Consider the following 17326-nt stretch of genomic DNA (forward strand, 5'->3'; position numbering starts at 1 on the left):
GTTTTTTGATTTCCTCCCTAATTTCAATCTTGACCCATTCATTGTTCAATAGCCTACCATTCAGTCTCCATGATTTTGGGTGTTTTGGGTTTTTTCCTGTGGGGTTGGTTTCCAATTTCAGTCCCTTGTGATCAGAGAAGATGCTTGGTATGATTTCTATTTTCCTGAAGTTGTTGAGACTGGTTTTGTGTCCTATCATGTGATCTATCTTTGAAAATGTTCCATGTGCGTTTGAAAAGAAAGTGTATTTAGTTTCTTTGGGATGGATGGCTCTATATATATCAATTAGGTCCATTTCTTCTAGAGTGTCGTTTAATGCTGCTATATCTTTGTTGATATTTTGTTTGGAAGATCTGTCCATTTTTGACAGTGGGGTGTTAAAATCCCCTACTATAATTGTGTTGCTGTCAATATCTTTCTTGAGGTCCTCTAGGATTTTCTTTATATATTTGGGTGCTCCTGTGTTGGGTGCATATATATTTATGATGTTAATGTCTTCTTGGTGGATTCTTCCCTTGAGTATTATGAAGTGACCTTCTGGGTCTCTCTTTATAGCCTTTTTTTTGAAGTCTATTTTGTCTGATATGAGGATTGCTACCCCGGCTTTTTTTTCATGTCCATTTGCTTGGAAAATTTGTTTCCATCCTTTCACTTTCAGTCTGTGGTGGTCTTTTGTCCTCAGGTGAGTCTCTTGTAGGCAGCATATGTGTGGGTCATGCTTTCTTATCCATTCAGCTATTCTATGTCTCTTAATTGGTGCATTTAATCCATTTACGTTTAAAGTTATTATCGAAAGGTACTTATTCATTGCCATTTATGTACCTGTGTTCCTCTCTGTCTCTCTCTTTTCCTTCCTTTCCTTAAAGCAGCCCTTTTAGTAATTCTTGTAGAGCAGGTTTTGTGGAGGCGTATTCTTTTAGACTTCTTTTGTCTTGGAAGCTCTTTATTTGGCCTTCTATCTTGATTGAGAGCCTTGCTGGATAAAGCAGTCTCGGTTGTAGGCCTCTGTTTCTCATTACTTGGAATATTTCCTGCCATTCTTTTCTTGCTTGGAATGTTTCCGTTGAGAAGTCATTAGCCAACCTTATTGGGACCCCCTTGTATGTTACTTCCTTTTTCTCCCTTGCTGCCTTTAGGATTCTCTCTTTGTCCTGGAGTTTTGCCATTTTAATGATGATGTGTCTTGCAGTAGGCCTCTTTGGGTTCCACCTGCCTGGGACTCTCTGCGATTCCTGGATTCGTGTGACTTTCTCTCCCCTCATCTTAGGAAAATTTTCTGTTATTACTCTTTCAAGTAGGTTTTCTATCCCTTGTTCTTCTTCTTCCCCTTCTGGTATTCCTATTATTCGGATATTATTACGTTTCATATTGTCTTGTATTTCTCTTAGACTCTCCTCATTTTTTCTGATTCTCTTTTCCATTACCTCGTCTGTCTGGGAGATTCTTTCCACCTTGTCTTCGAGCTCGCTTATGCGGTCCTCCGCCTCATCAATCCTACTCTTCATACCTTCTACTGTGTTCTTCAATTCAGAAATTGTATTTTTCATTTCCTCTTGGCCTTTGCTGATGGCTTCTATTTCCTTTTTCATGCTGGTATAATTTGTGGAGAGTTCATTGTAGCTCCCCTGTAGTTTCTGGTAGTTCGTTGTAAGCTCTTTGAATTTCCTGATAACCAGTGCTTTGAATTCCACATCTGATAGTTGACTGGCCTCTATTTCATCTAACATTCTTTCTGTGGCTTCCTCCTTTTCTTTCATTTGGGGATTGTTTCTTTGTCTCCCCATTGTTTGTGCTGCTCTTCTCGTTGGCCTCAGCTTCTTAGATTGATCTGTTCTGGTACCCTGAGTTTATGGCGTGAACTCCTGTGGTAGGATACCTGTGGAATTCAGTGGTGCAGTCTCCTGTAGGTATCTTGGTCTTCTCTGCTCTCTCTACTCCTCCGGTTGGTGTCCAGCGAGTCAACCCGTTTGGTCTCACTAACTGCAGCAGCCTGAGGGGCTGTTATTGTGGCTCTTCTCGCGCCTTGGTACACTCAACTCGTCTTGCCAGTACCCCCCAAGATCCAGACTGGCGCCTCTCACCCGCACCCTACTGAGAGCAGATTTTCTCCCAGGCTTCCCAGCCCTGGTCTGACATGAGGGTGCACGCTCCCAGCCTGGCTTTCTTGTTCTCGTAGGCTTGGGTGTGGACCTTTCCCTGTGTTGTGGCTGAATACACAGGGCAACTCACAATTCTCCCAAACCCAACAGCAACAGCCCGACTCCCTGTGTTTCCCTGTCTGCGCCGACTGAGTAGGGGTGAAGCTGGTGACTGGCTCTCTTCCAGGGGCCCAGCCAGCAGCCAGAGACTCCCCGAATTTATTCGCCAGCCAGTGCAGGTCCTGTGCCACAGGGATCACCTGGGCGACTCTCAATTCCCCAAGCCGAGGGTCGGCGCAGACCCCGCCCCACCGGAAAAGCACGGGCGACTGGCAGTTCCCCGAGGCCCCTCGGGACCGCGGAGGTGCGCGCTACCCAAGGTCCAGGAAACCGAGGCGCGCCGGCTGTAGGAGCCCGAGCCAGCGATGTCGCGGGTCGCCCAGGTGCCGGGGAGGTGCGCGCCACCCAAGGTCCAGGAAACCCGGTGCCCGGGGGACGCGCGCGGCTGTATGAGCCCGTCGGCGATGGCACAGGCCACTCGGGAACCGGGGAGGCGTGAGCGACTTGCAGCTGGTCCAGCTGAAGATCAATGCTTGACTCACAGTGTCTCCCAGTCCGCGCCAGCTGAGCAAGGATTCAGACGGTCTGCACAGCCTCGCCACCGGCGAGCAGGGATGGAGCTGATCTGTGCCGGCTGAGTAGGGATGGAGCTCGAAACTGACCCACTTCTGGAGGCCCTGACAGCAGTCCGAGATTCCCCGGGACTGCTCGCAGGCAGGCACGGGCCCCTTGAAGCAGGGAGTGCTCTGGCAACTCTCAGTTCTCCCAAGCCAGCAACCTGACTCCACGAGTTATCGGAGCTTGCTTCCGAATGCTCACTCCTCTCTCTGCCACTACTGGAAGACTGATCTCTTATGGTGTTTTCCAATCTGCGCCCTGCCGGACAGGGGTGGTGCCGGTGACCAGTTCTCTCCCAGAGACGGTGTTGCCCACCCTCGGCTCTCAGAGACCCAGGCGGCCGCGCAGGCCCTGGCTTGGCCTGGCAGGGGGCCCCGCCACCGCCTCTGTGCTGCTCCCTCGTACCTTGTTGATTTGTGGTCGTCTCCTCTCCTCAACTTCTGGTCATTCAGTATCCGCTACAGTCTCTGGAGTCCTGCTTTCTTATATGCTGAGTCCCAGTTTAGCATCTGCTGTGTTCTTCCGCAGATCAGCCAGGTCCTTCTCCGGCTCGTGGAGAGAAGTGAAATCCTTTGTCCTACTCCGCCGCCATCTTCCTATTTCTCCTGTTTTCTTTTAAAAAAAAAAAGAATAGTGCTTCCCTGGCTGGTGTGGCTCAGTGGATTGAGCACCAGTATGAGAACCAGAGGATTGCTGGTTCAGTCCCCAGTCAGGGCACATGCCTGTGTTGCAGGCTGGGTCCCTGGTTGGTGCATGAGAGGCAACCACATATTGATGTTTCTTTCCTTTTCTTTCTCCCTTCCTTCCCCTCTCTCTGAAAAATAAAATAAAATTTAAGAAAAGAATAGTGCTTATCATTTTTTCAAGTGCTTTGCTTTTCATTGGTTATTTGGTTTTTTCCCTTTATTACTAATTTTTAGATTTATTGTATTGTGTATTGAGAATGTGACCTGAATGATGATTTTTACTCTTTTTAAGTTGATGAGGTTTTGTTCATGTCTTCAGACATAATGGGTTTTTATAAATGATTCACTGATGTTTGAAGAAAATATGTATTCTCTTTAGGTCCAAAGATCATTATGTCAATTAATTTTAGTTTAATAATTCTTATATAATTTATATGCTAATTTATTTTTCTGCTTAACTTATCAAAGTCTGAGAGCAATGTGGGAACCTCCCATAATTATTGTTGTTTAGTTAATTCTCATGGCAATTCTTCACCCCCTTCATTTCACCTTAACCCCTCTGCCCCATACACTTTTTAAAACTACAAGTGAATAGATGTTATAGTATGTGTGTGTATTCATGTATATTTGTGTATGTATGTGTGTTTGCTTGAAATCAACAACCCTTTTCCTCTATTCTTATTCCTCAGAAGTAGCAACTGTAGTTTAGAGTGTATCCTTTTAGATATATTTTTGTGTGTATTATTACTTTTATTAATATTTAACTATCCTTTCTTTAAAAATCTTAAATTATATGAGTAATACATAAAGGCCTACACATACATACATATATGCACATATAAAATATAGCTTTTTGCAGTGATTGTTGACTTTGAGTGTAGGTTTTATGATATTTTTCTTATATGCTGGTCATACTGTACACATTGCTCTGCCACTTGCTCTTTTCTCTTAAGAATAAGTCTTAGTAATCTTTCCTTTTAAATATAGATCTACCTCATTCTTTTATACTGTTGTGTAAGATTCTACTATATAGATACAGTCATTATTTAGTTAACCGACCCCTTAGCTTAATCTGATTTATTAATTGTCCCTTGAGTAAAAGGTGATTATTCATATACTTTTAGTTTATTTCTTCTATTGTTAGTTAAAATAATCTAGACTTTTAGATCTAGACTCTATCTAACATATAGAAACAAACACAGGGAGGCTGCCAAATTGAAGAGACAAAGAAATACGGCCCAAGTGAAAGAACAGAACAAAACCCCAGAAAAATAACTAAATGAAACAGAGATGGCCATCTTATCAGATGCAGAGTTAAAACACTGGTGATCAAGATGCTCAAAGAATTCATTGAGTACAGCAACAATATAAAGGAAGAAGTGAAGTTTACACTAAGTGAAATAAAGAGAAATCTACAGGGAACGAACAAGTGAAGGGAAGGAAGCGGAGATTTAGATCAACAATTTGGAATATAAGGAAGAAATAAACATTCAGCCAGAGCAGAAAGAATAAATAAGAACTGAAAAAAATGAGGATAGTATAAGAAGACTCTGGAACATCTCCAAACGTGCCAGAATCTGAATCATAGGGATGCCAGAAGAAGAGGAAGAGCAAGAACTTGAAAACTTATTTGAAAAAAATAATGAAAGAAAACTCCCCTAATTTTGGAAAGGAAATAGACATACAAGTCCAGGAAGCACAGAGTGTCCCAAACATGTTTGACCAAAAGAGGACCACACCAAAATGAATCATAATGAAAATGCCAAAGGTTAAGGATAAAGAGAGAATCTTAAAAGCAAAAAGAGAAAAGCAGATAGTTACCTACAAAGAAGTTCCTATAAGACTATTGGCTGCTTTCTCAAAAGAAACTTTGCAGGCAAGAAGTATTCAAATTGATGGAAAGCAAGGACCTACAACCAAGATGACTCTATCCAGCAAATCAGGATAGAGTAATCATTTAGAATGGAAGGGTAGATAAAGTGCTGCCCAGGCAAGGTAAAGCTAATGGAGTTCATCATCACCAAGCCATTATTGCATGAAATAGTAAAGGGACTTATCTAAGAAAAAGAAGAAGACTAAAACTATTAATAAAATGGCAATGCACACATATCTATCAACTATCGAATCTATAATATAAAACAAAACTAAACAAACAACCAGCACAGGACCAGAATCATAGATATGGAGACCATTTGGAGGGTAATCAGCTGGGAAGGGGTAAAATGAGGGAAACTGTGCAGGATTTAAAAAGTCTAATTGGTAGGTACAAAATAAACAGGGGGATGTTAAGAATAGTATAGGAAATGGAGAAGCCAAAGAACTTACATGTACAACTCATGGACATGAACTAAGGGTGAGGATTGCTGGAAGGAAGAGGGGTATGAGGCAGAGAGGGGCAAAGGGGAAGAACTTGGGACAACTGTAATAACATCAATAAAATATACTTTAAAAAAGACAAGGTTATTACCTTGGATTATGCAAGTGGGCCCAAAGTAATCACAGGAGTCCTCAAATGTAGAATAGGGAGTTAGAAAGTGATGTAGTGTGAAGAAGACTTGGCTGGCCATTGTTGTCTTTGAAGACAGAAGGGACCCCACAAACCAAGGAATGCAAGAATCTTCTAGAAGCTAGAAAAAGGATTCTTAATTAGAACTTTTACAAAGAAACACAGCCCTGCTAACACCATGATTTTTTTTAGTCCAATGAGTCCTATTTTGAACTTCTGAACTCCAGATTTATAAGATAATGAATTTGTATTGTCTTTAGCCACTAGTGTGTAATAGTTTATTACAGCAACAATAGGAAACTAATGAAGACAGATTTCTGAGAGTTTCCAAGGCCATAATCCAAGAACAACAGGAACAGTTTATTAGTGTTTTTGTTATTCAGAAACTTAATGTATCTATTTGATGAACCAATATTTTCAACCTTCTTCTGATAATCATTCATGTATGCTAATATCCATTTCTCCAAAGCTTTTTAATAGACCTACATACATTGTGATCAGCTAGGCTCCAATCAGTAAGAGTAGCCTGTACAAAGGAATCCCAATGACATAGGTGAAACTTTCAGGGAGGGTGATTACTACTCAACATAAGGAAAACTTTTCTGTTAAAACTACTCAAGGTGAGATCAAGCTGCATTTGGAGGTTTTATGGCAGGAACTGAACAACTGCTTGGTGGAGACATTAAAGAAGGGGTTCAAGCATTGATTGATGTGTTGGGATTCTAGATTTTATTCTTCTCATACTTTAAGGACCTAAGGGGTTCTGAGGGAAAAGCATCAGGATTGGGTAGGACCCATGTGTACAGTGTAAATTTTGGCTATACATCGCCTCCAGCCAAAGAAAAAGCAGATACAGGAATCCAGCTTACACTGTTTGCCAAGCCATGCATTCTGGCTGTGGAGTTACTATGCCCTGAGATGGGGGCATCTTTTGTTAATTCATATACAGGTATTGTGTACCTTCAGTGCTGCATTCACCCAAAGAAGGTACTTTTTTCCTAATTTTCACAAAACTGCCATATAGGCCAGCAGTACTTGTGGGACTACTTAAAAAAATCTTTATTGTATTTTTTCCATTACCATTTAGTCCCCTTATACCTCCCTCTTCTCAGCAATCACCACACCATTGTCATGTCCATACATCCTTTTTCCTTTTTGCTCAATCCCTCCATCCTCTGGGACTACTTTTATAGGAGATTGTTCTTGAAATTGGTGAAGGCAAGACAAGGATATATAAAAGAAGGAAAGGAGGGTTGTGCTGCTACTTCTTTAATCTCATTCTGGCTTCTTCAGCCCCTCAGCTTACTTCTAAATGGTGCCATTGGTACTTGCTACAAATCTACACATTCTTTTTTTTAAGGTTTTATTTATTTATCTTAGAGGGGAAGGGAAGGAGAGAGAGAGAAAGAGAGAGAAATAATCAGTGTATGGTTGCCTCTCGTGTGTCCCCTGCCGGGAACCGGGAACTGGCCTGCAACCCAGGCATGTGCCCTGACTGGGAATTGAACTGCGATCGTGTGGGTCGCAGGCCCATGCTCAATCCATTGAGCTACACCAGCCAGGGCCAAATCTATACATTCTAATAGCTTAGCTAGTTGGGAAGAGATAGTAATGAATGAATAAACTAATAAGTAAGCAAACAAGTCTCTTTATTTCAGAGCTAAATAAACATGATCTCTTTTGGGAATTCACTGTATAAGGTAGTAGCAAATGGGGAAAACAAGGATCTAAGTATATATTGGAGATCAAGGAGAGAGGGTGTGTTCCTTCAAGGTGTTTATACAGAAGGTAGAGCCTCTGTCTCTGATTTGTAAGACTGATCACCTACCTAAATATAGGGATAGAAAATACCAGGGTTCTTAAAGGCACAGGAGATATAGTCAGGCATCTACCTAAAGTTGTTCAAGCATTCAGAGCAGAAACTCAGCTGGCTAGTTTTGGTAGCTCTACTCTTCTCAATGCTTCAGACCAGGTTGTTAGATTTATCTGGATGTGATTTTGGAGTTGGGCAATATGCAGATATTTGCCCTGTTTGTATATTCCTCTAGATTACCTTTAAGGTGAATCATGAGACCCTCTACTTGGCAGTGAAGCTGGTGGATCACTACCTTATGAAGGTAATGTGCAAGAAAGACAAACTACAACTCCTTGGTTCCACTGCTTTTATGATTGCAGCAAAATTTGAGGTAAGCCTGAGTCCATAGGACCTGGAGAAAAGTAATCAATCAGATTTCTATCCAAGTCATGTACATACATATGCCTATGCATGTATATATGAGTATGCACATATGTGTATGTATATGTATTATATACATGTATATATACATATATACAAATATATATATGTTTGCATATATTTGTACCTAAGTCTCTATACAAATAATTATTTCTACCAATTTTTGTTTGTCTTTGCCAGGAGGAAAGCTGGTGTGGGTGGCAGCAGTGTTGTATTTGTTTTCTGGCATCAACCAGGTTCTTCCATTTGCTCTAAGATTCATGTATGTGGGCATGTGCCTAATTCAATGGATTGTTCTTTTTAAAGCTTCCTTTTGGTCCATGATTCTCTCCCTCCAGCCCTTTTATCCTTCCATCAACTCCATCTCCATCTAGTAGAATCTTGAACTGCGTATAAAAGAAAGAATTTCCAAACCTGGGTGCTGGAGATATTTAAGAGAAAATGGCCTGGTAGTGAGTCCAGGTGAAATGTCATTTTTGAAGTGGCAGTATAAAAGCAAGTAGCCTGACTTTCCTTCTTAGCCATAATCCATCTAATTTCTCTGATTCTTTCCTCTTCTTTAGATGCCAAATGATCCTGTTCAACTCCCATTTTTCCTTCAGATTGGCTAGTTGTATTGGCTTAGGGTTTAGGAGCAGAGAGGTAACAGCCACTTTTATTGGATTCAAAGGACTTTAGAACTGTGGGATTGTTTTTGTGTTCTGTCCACTTCCTCCCTCCTTTGCTCACTCACCCCTCACGTACATCTGGCAGTACCTCCCTTCCTTTTCTGCAACCCTCTACCCTTTGCTCCACATTTCTCTCCTTATTCCCCTCCCTCTCTTGCTGCCCTTTCCCTTACTTCACTTCTGCCCTCTATTACTTATGCCCTCACTTCACTTACGCCTTCACTCTAGCAATCTTTCTCCAGCCTTCTATTAATCCATCCCTTGATCCCTCCATCCCTATTTTGTGTACTCAGTCCATACTGGACTCCCTCCCTCTATGGCATTTTCCTCCCCATTCTAGCTACCCTCTTACTCGCTCCCTTAACAGCTCACTTGCTCCCTTGTTCCATTCCCTGATCCATCCTTCCCTCGCTCACTAGTTCCTTTCCTCCCTCTCTTCCTCCCATTTTTGTTACATTCCTCATTCCTGTGTCTCCTTCCCTGCCACCTTCCCACCCTCATTTCTTCCTTCACTCAGTCACACTCCATGCTACTCCCTCCCAACTGTCCCTCCCTCCCTCCCTTTCTCCCCCTTTCTTTGCTAACTCTCTCCCCTTCATCCCAACCTCTCCCCATCTCTCTCCTGTTTGTCCCTTCCTCCCCAACCTTGCTTCTCTTGTGCTTTGCTCCCTCCCCTTCCTTGGCTTCCCCCTTATCTTTCTCCTTTCTCCTCTTTTCTTCTAATTCCTTCTCTCCCCTTCTCTTTTGCCCCTTCCTTTCCTACTTAGCACCCTCAATCCCTATTCTCCCACTTCCCTTGCTCTCCCTCCCTCTTCTCCCTTCCTCTCTTGCTCCCTCCCTCATTGTTTCCCTTTTTGGCTCACTTCGTTCTCTACCCTGTTGTTCCCTTGCTCCCCTTCCTCCTTGCTTCCTCTTTGCTTCCTCTCTGATAGCCCCCTCTCTTGCTTGCTTCCTTGTTTATTTCCTCCTACCTACTCTCACTTGCTCCCTTCCAATGTCCTTCCCTCCCTTCCTCCCTAGCCTCCTTTGTCCCTCTTTCCCTTCCACTTCCCTCATGCTTTCCTTTGCCTTCTTGCTCATTTCCTGTACTGCCCACTCCGTCACACCCTGGTTCATTCCCTTGTTCTCCTTCCCTCTCCTTCCTTCTTCTTCCCTCTTTGTATACTACCTCTTCTTTTTCCTCCCCCTTCCCCTACCTAGGGCCTTATTTTATGTTTTGAGCAAGTACTTTATGCCTCAGCCTCAAGGGTATTAAGAAAGCAGCTGGGGTCCCTAGAGAGCAGGAAGGAGGAGGAGAGTAAGAGGGGGCACTTCTCAGCAAATCTTGGAACCAGGAACACACCTTTTTTGGTTGCCAGGATAAAGGGCCTACACTAAGTGTTCTGGAGAAGGGGTAACTTCCCCTCACAGGGTTGAGTACAGAAAGACTTTCACAAGGGGAGGTGTAGAGATGGTATAAGAAGAGAAGAAAGGAAGGAGCCAGTGAGTAGAGCAATGAAAGGGAGAGTTTCTTGCCCTGGTCTTACCACCAGGTTGTTGGGTTACTTTTTCTCTCTAGGTATCAATTTCCTAAAATTGTTCTAAAAAAACAGAGGGTTGGTCCAGTTTGTTATCTGAAAATAGAAAAGTTTGGGAACAAGGGTGGGGTTGGTAGGCAGATACATCTAGAGAAAGGATAGAGTGGTCTTTCTGCCTCTCAGTCCACTCCCCAAAACCAAGGTTCAGTCTGCAGAGGCCAGAACATGAGAAGGTGCTCCAAGATAGGGTTCTTCTCACCATTGGGTTGGTCTGGATCTTCCCAGCCTAGCCATCATGCATATCTTCCCACCCTCTGTGATCCTCAGTCTTGGCTTAGGGTCCTTCTGTGCCTGCCTGCATCTCTCTCACTGCCTTGTTACCCCAGTGCAGGCCCTTCCTAAGCATTCTTATTTTTTTCCCTTAGACTAGGACACATAGTAAGGACTTATTTTCTATCTCTAGTTCCAATTTTTGTGGTCTCTTTCCCTCCCTTCCTCCAGAGCAGGCCTTAGATGTCCCATTCCTGCCTCATACCCATTAGAAAAGAAATCAGTGATCCCAGTCCTTGTGCCATGTTATGTGCTTCCAACACTGTAAGAATCCATCCCTAGAGGCCCCATCATTTCTTCAGTGGTGCGGATTTGAGGCAGACCTCTTCTGTTTCTCTCATTTTGTTTTTCAGACGGGCTACTCAAATCAACCAGAAGTTGGCTCTCAGAGCTGACCTGAAGGTTTATTCCAAGAAATGTTATTGCCTACTATCCTTTCCCCTCCCTCTCTGCCTTTCATCTCCAAGCAGAGAGAAGTGGGCTGTCTTGGTCTGGCTATGACTACCTGTCCTCTCCACCTGTAGGAGTCCTGCCCACCTCGTCTAGATGACTTCCTATACATCTGTAATGATGCTTATCAGCGAGATGAGATGCTTGCCATGGAAATCAGCATCCTGAAAACCCTCGAATTTGATATCAACATTCCTGTCGCCTATCATTTTCTGCGCAGATACTCTATGGTAAGAGAGAGGAATCACATCTCCATTGTTGCTGCTGGGTTTGTCTCCTCCATACTCAGAGTGCCTGACTGAGTAGTAGGGAGAGGGAAAGGGACAACTGGGGACAGAGGAATTTTCTCTTCAATCCACCCTCCTAGACTGGCAATTTTTTAAAAGATTTTATTTCTTTATCTTTAGAGAGGAAGGGAAGGAGAGAAATATCAGTGTATGGTTGCTTCTCATGGGTCCCCTGCTGGGACCTGGCCCACAACCCAGGCATGTGCCCTGACTGGGAATCGAACCATGATCGTGTGGTTCGCAGGCCCACGCTCAATCCACTGAGCTACACCAGCCAGGGCTCTAGACTGGCAATCTTTATGAAGTGTAGGAGGAAGAAAATTGGAGGTTTGCACAATGTGCTTATAAAGTTTTGAGGCAAGGGCAAAGTAGGAGAGGAGAGAAGATTCTTTAAAAAAAATTTAATAATATGTTTTATTTAACCTAAAATATTATTTTTACATGTGACAAAAACACCAAATACTGAAATATTTGCATTCTTTTCAATGTAAATATTTGATATCTGTTGCATATTTTCCACTTATAGCACACGTCAATTAGAATGTTAAATTGTTATTGGAAATAATATTTAGATTTTATAATGTTTATAGTTGAAAAAGTAGATTCCTATATCTAAGTGCTTCAAACATATTTAAAGTTTTCCAAAAACTGAACTGAATATTAGTTTAATATAAATAATTATATTTATTATTTCAATTAAGTTAAAAGAAAATCAAGAGGGACATGTGAAGAGTTTGGGGAGATGTTGGTAAACTTTTCTTTTACCTAAGTATTGGTTACAGGGGAGGTCACTTTATAATTATTCATTGCATTCTACAAATGGGTGTTGTGCACTTTTTCTCTGTGTGTGTGTTATAGGTTATAATTTTTTAAAGATACAAATGAGAGGGGAAGGAGTTCTTTTGGAGCATGAAATACCTCAGGGTAGAACCAGGTGCAAAGTTACAGTTGGAGGGCTTTGGCTCTTGAAAGGATGACATCTACAGAAAGAGTAGATGGGAAGATTCCACAATCACACTTGGTAATTTGGTTAAAATTTCTAAAAGTGGTGAACCCCACTGCTGATTTCAGAATTCACCCCCCTTCATCTTTGCTTTCATGGGTAGGGTGTCTTAGTATGAATCATGATGGCAGGAGAGCCATTGTTTAATTAGAGAGCCATTTAGGCTTGAGGTGGGGTAACTGGAGAGAGCAGGTACAACTGGAGAGGGTGGGTACAAGGGGTCTTCTGCTTGGTCCTGGTTTTCTGAGTGGCTTGCTGAACTGGTTTCCTTGCCCCCTTTAGTGTTTCCGTGTCAACATGAATACATTGCTGTTATCCCGCTTCATCTGTGAGATGACCCTACAGGAATATGACTATATCCAGGAAAGGGCTTCCAAGCTAGCTGCTGGTTCCTTCCTCCTGGCCCTCTACATGAAGAATCTTGGACACCTGGTAAACACTTGCCTAGGGACACAGGGTAGGGATTCAGAAGCACAGGGTCAGCTTAGGAGGAAGGTATAAATTTAGGTTATGGAAGATTTGGTGCCAAAACTGCTGTGTACCCACAGTTATGAAATCTTTAACATCTTGACATTTTAGGGTCTTGCCTGTCTAAAGGGCTTCTACAGCAATTTTTTGAAGTATTTAATTCCATTTTTCTGTCACAGTACCCTTTGTTCCAAAGAAAGCTTACCTAAAAGTCTGATATCACAAAACAGACTAATATGAAATTATTTTGGTTGCAGCAGGGGTAGGATAGCCCTACTTTCTACCTGACCCCAATACACCTCTTCCCCTTGAAGTCCCTTCAGCCAGGTTACCCCTCTGAGTAAGCTTGTTGGAACAGGGTTTGAAAAGCACTGATCCAGAGAACAGAGTAGTGAAAGCAACTGTCCATGTGTATAACAGGGAATTTACAGGTATGCTATATGTTCTTCTCTGAAGAGGAAAGCCCCCAGAGTCTCTTTTCCCAGTACATTAAAACTCATATTTGCTGTTTTTTCTATTTCATGAAAAATTATGGAAAGCAACTTCAGAAAATTATTAATTTTTACTTATGTGTAACATCTAATCCAAGTAGAAAGAGTATGCTGGCAAATGAGCATACTCTACCCCAACCACTCTTAAACCTTTCAACTTAGAAATCCTAGAACCACTACTGGTGGGAATAATAATTGAAGAGATGTGGAGATAATAATAAAAGACTCTGATGTATTGGGTGTAAATAAGACATTTCCTATGGATAATGCAGAGGCTATATGAATAGGTAATGGTGAAATATGAGGCCAGAATTGCAGGATGTGGTCAGATTGTAAAAGACCTTTGATGTCATACTGAGAGACCCATTTTATACAAAGGCACTAGAAGTTTTTAGGCAGAAGCATGACATACCCCTACATGTGTGTTTTGGAAAAACTGGTATAACAGTATAGAAGGTATACTAGATGATAGTGTAAAAGTGGCAACATTGGTGAGTAAGTTTTTGTAATAGTCAAGGTGAAACACTGGGGCCTGAACTGATGCAATGACAGTGGGACCATTAATCTTATTTAACACATTGAATATAATGTGTTAGTAGTGCATGTTACTCCCCTGCTCAGCATGCCAATGACTGCCTATGGCAGTGGTTTTCAAACAGTATTCAGTAGAGGCCTGGGATTCCTGCAGAAGTGTCAGAGGCCATTATAAAATAAATGGATTCAGTGTCTTTGGTCATATTTTGCTTGCTTGTTTGTTTTTTGTTCAGACACTGAAATTCAGAACAGGCTGACAGGGACCACAGGGGAGAGGGGAGAGAATTTCAGGGGAAAAGGGGAAAGATTCACAGAAACTAGTATGAAGGACACATGGAGAACAACTAAGGGGGGTGGAAATGGGAGGGAGGTGGAGAGCACAGGGGAGGGTGGGCTGGGATGGGAGTGGGGGACGGAAAACTACTTGAACAATAATTAAATTTAAAAAACAATAAAGAAACTTTATATCAGACTTTAAAAAAATAAAAATAAAATAAATGGATTCAAATTGTCGGGCTTCTTAACCCTCGCCCCCAATTCCAGGTAAGATGGTTAGTTGTTCCTTCTTCTATGAAGCTTTCTGTGACTCTCCTGGCCAAAATTCATGGGTCTTGCTGCCCTGTGCCTCCAGTGCCCCATGCTCACTTCCATAATAGCACTTCTGACTCATTTTGTAATTTTCTGTGTGCCAGTCTTGTCTCCCTCATTAAACTACAGACTCCTCAAGTACAGGAGCTTTAGTCATCTTTATATTCTCAGCATCCTATACAGGGCTTGGTAGCATTATTAATCCTAGCTAGCATTATTTAGGCACTTAGTATGTGCTAGACTGTGTTTCATGTCCTTTGTATATATTAACTCATTTAATCTTATAATGTAATTACTGTAATATTCCCGTTTGGCAGATTGGGAAACAGGCACCAAGAGGTTAAATGGCCAGTTCAAGACCATGCTATTAGTTAAACCTGGATTTAAACCCAAGCAGTTTGCCTCCAAAACCTTTGCGGTTTAAATACTCTTCTATTTTGCTTCTGTCGTGTAATAGGCATCCTAAAATTAAATGAGAAAATGAATGTATGGAATGATAGCAGGTAGAACCAGAGAAGAGGAATAGCCTTGAATTCCTGTTGGATGTTAGGTGGGAACTTATTTGTTTTGAGGTTTGCCTGGACATTGGCTCTTGACATGAGAGTGAGTAAATTATAAAGTCAGTCCTGTTCCTTGGCTTCTTCAGTGATGGATTTCAGCTTACCTGAATATCTATGGCCAGGGCTAATATCCAACAGGTACATGTAGATATACCCATACTAGTAGTTTGTGACTGGAACCTATTCTCCTATAATAATTGGTTAGTGTCTGTGATGGTTAGTCTTTGAAATGTTTGACTCTCTTTCCTTTCTATACCATGGATAGGAAGTTTGGATTTGGAATAGTAGACACAGAGGAAAGTTTTGTTTCCTTTTGTGAAAGTTACTATTTATGTTGCTTCTTCCAGGCTCCTACCCTGGAGTATTACAGTGGCTACAAGACCTCTGACCTTCACCCCTTGGTCAAGAAGCTGAATGTACTGCTGACTTTGCGTTCTTGTGATAATGAGCTCAAGGCTGTGCATTCCAAGTATTCTCACCGGCAAGTACCAAGCTGTAGCTGAGGATGGGTTTGTATTCAGTCATGGGGAGGCACAGACTAGCTTCACTTAAGGGAAAAGAAAGATTAAGATGGTTTTTAATCAGGGGGCAGGGCAGGGGTGGGAATGTAAGACAGAAAACTGTACTTGAACAAGAATTAAATTAAAAAATACTGTTAAAAAAGATGGTTTTTAATCTTTCTATTCCAGGGTTAAAGCAAGATAGAGAACCAAGGGCTTTATGCCCCATTTATTCCATGAAGCCTGCTGGCTTTGGCCTATTTTTACACTGAGCAAACACCTCTTCCTTTTGCAGGCTCTTCTTTGAAGTCACCAAAATCCCTCCCTTGAACATGTGGAATATGGAGGAGATTTTGAATTCCTGCTAATGAAACTGAGGGCCTGAAACTCTGGCAGCAGCTACTAGGGCCAAGCTGGCATGTAACTTGGCTATGTTTATTTTGTCCTAGAATTTGTGTTTTGATCACTTTTCTTCATTTTTACTCTTTGTTTTTCTTTTCCCCAAAGTATAATGTTATAAATATTTACAATTTTATGAAAGAAGAAATTATTGTAATATTTATTTAGAAATATAATAAAAAATTGATATTTGCTGTTAAAATGGCTCACCTCCCCTCTTATTGCTCACAAAGCTCCATGCATGGCCTGGAGATGTTTTTTTCCTGCCTAGTAAATGCTGTGCCTCAGGGTCTAGATCAGAGGTGGCAAACACAAGGCCTGCAAGCCAAATCCACCCCTCCACCTTGTTTTATCCAGCCCGGCACCTTGTTTCTACCCGGTGGCAGCGCTGAGCTCCTTGCCCCTAGTTAAGGAGTAGATACATTTATACAGTCCTAAAATTATTTCAGCCCTGTGAAGGCAACTGTGAGGCTGATTTGGCCCCTGGTGAAAATGAGTTTGACACCCCTGGTTTAGATTATCCAATTTCCTTCTCTGTTGGTGGTGTTCACTTCAGGTGAAGAGGAATTGAGTTAATTTAGGTATGAATTGATGGATGAGTCTGTAGAAAGAGGATCCGTGGGGGTGATGTGGGGGGGTTGGGTGGTGGTGCCCAGTCCAAGGAGAAAGACCTCTACTTGACAGACAGGCCTCTGGGTTCAGATATGGACCAATACCCTTTGATCCCTATTTCAGGTTCCTTGCTTTCTTCTTCCTAGATGATGAAAAGGTGGTGATCAGGGGTTTCACCCAAAGATAGACCTACCTTCATAGTTAGGCAGTTTTCTAGAGTATATATTGAAAAAAACTGCTTGGAGTGGCATGCTGAAATCTCTTTTGGCCTTTATCTTCTATTAAGAGGAGTTATTCCCACCTGTGAAATCAGTGAGATGTACCATGTATGCAAGCATTAATGACATGCTCAATCTTTCCTTCATATCCTCTATGCCACTTGATGAAGAAATGCTACCTTAATCTTTCCTCTAGTACTTCTGGGACCTCCCCACAATCTAGCCCCTGAAAAAAGTTCTGTCTGTCACAGCAAAAGACATCTAGGGCTATATTCTAGTACTGTGGCTGATAACATTTCTCATTTATTAACACTTGTCAAATATTTTGAATATCAATCTTGTGGGTGGGTATCTGACAGAGGGTACAGTCAATGGAAAAGTTATGGGGAAAATATCTCTCCAATTCTGGCCCCAGACTTACTGTGCTAGTCTGTTCAAATCACCTTTACTGATGGGT

At 42.0% G+C, this 17326-nt stretch overlaps 1 protein-coding gene across 3 annotated transcripts in view; it reads left to right on the forward strand.

The window, feature by feature from the left end:
* CCNB3 (cyclin B3) overlaps nt 1-16137 on the forward strand; it is a 73516-nt gene extending 57379 nt beyond the window's left edge. For all 3 annotated transcript variants that reach the window (XM_037057714.1, XM_037057715.1, XM_037057716.1), the window contains 5 exons: nt 8057-8194; nt 11284-11439; nt 12782-12931; nt 15488-15621; nt 15936-16137. In XM_037057714.1, the coding sequence (XP_036913609.1) occupies nt 8057-8194; nt 11284-11439; nt 12782-12931; nt 15488-15621; nt 15936-16008 (651 nt within the window). In that variant the 3' untranslated portion in view covers nt 16009-16137. The remainder of the gene's footprint in view (nt 1-8056; nt 8195-11283; nt 11440-12781; nt 12932-15487; nt 15622-15935) is intronic.
* The last annotated feature ends 1189 nt before the right edge of the window (nt 16138-17326 follow it).

The sequence above is a fragment of the Sturnira hondurensis genome, unplaced genomic scaffold, assembly GCF_014824575.4.
Source record: "Sturnira hondurensis isolate 20B ecotype Veracruz unplaced genomic scaffold, ASM1482457v3 Scaffold0009723, whole genome shotgun sequence".
In the NCBI taxonomy this organism is placed as follows: Eukaryota; Metazoa; Chordata; class Mammalia; order Chiroptera; family Phyllostomidae; genus Sturnira; species Sturnira hondurensis.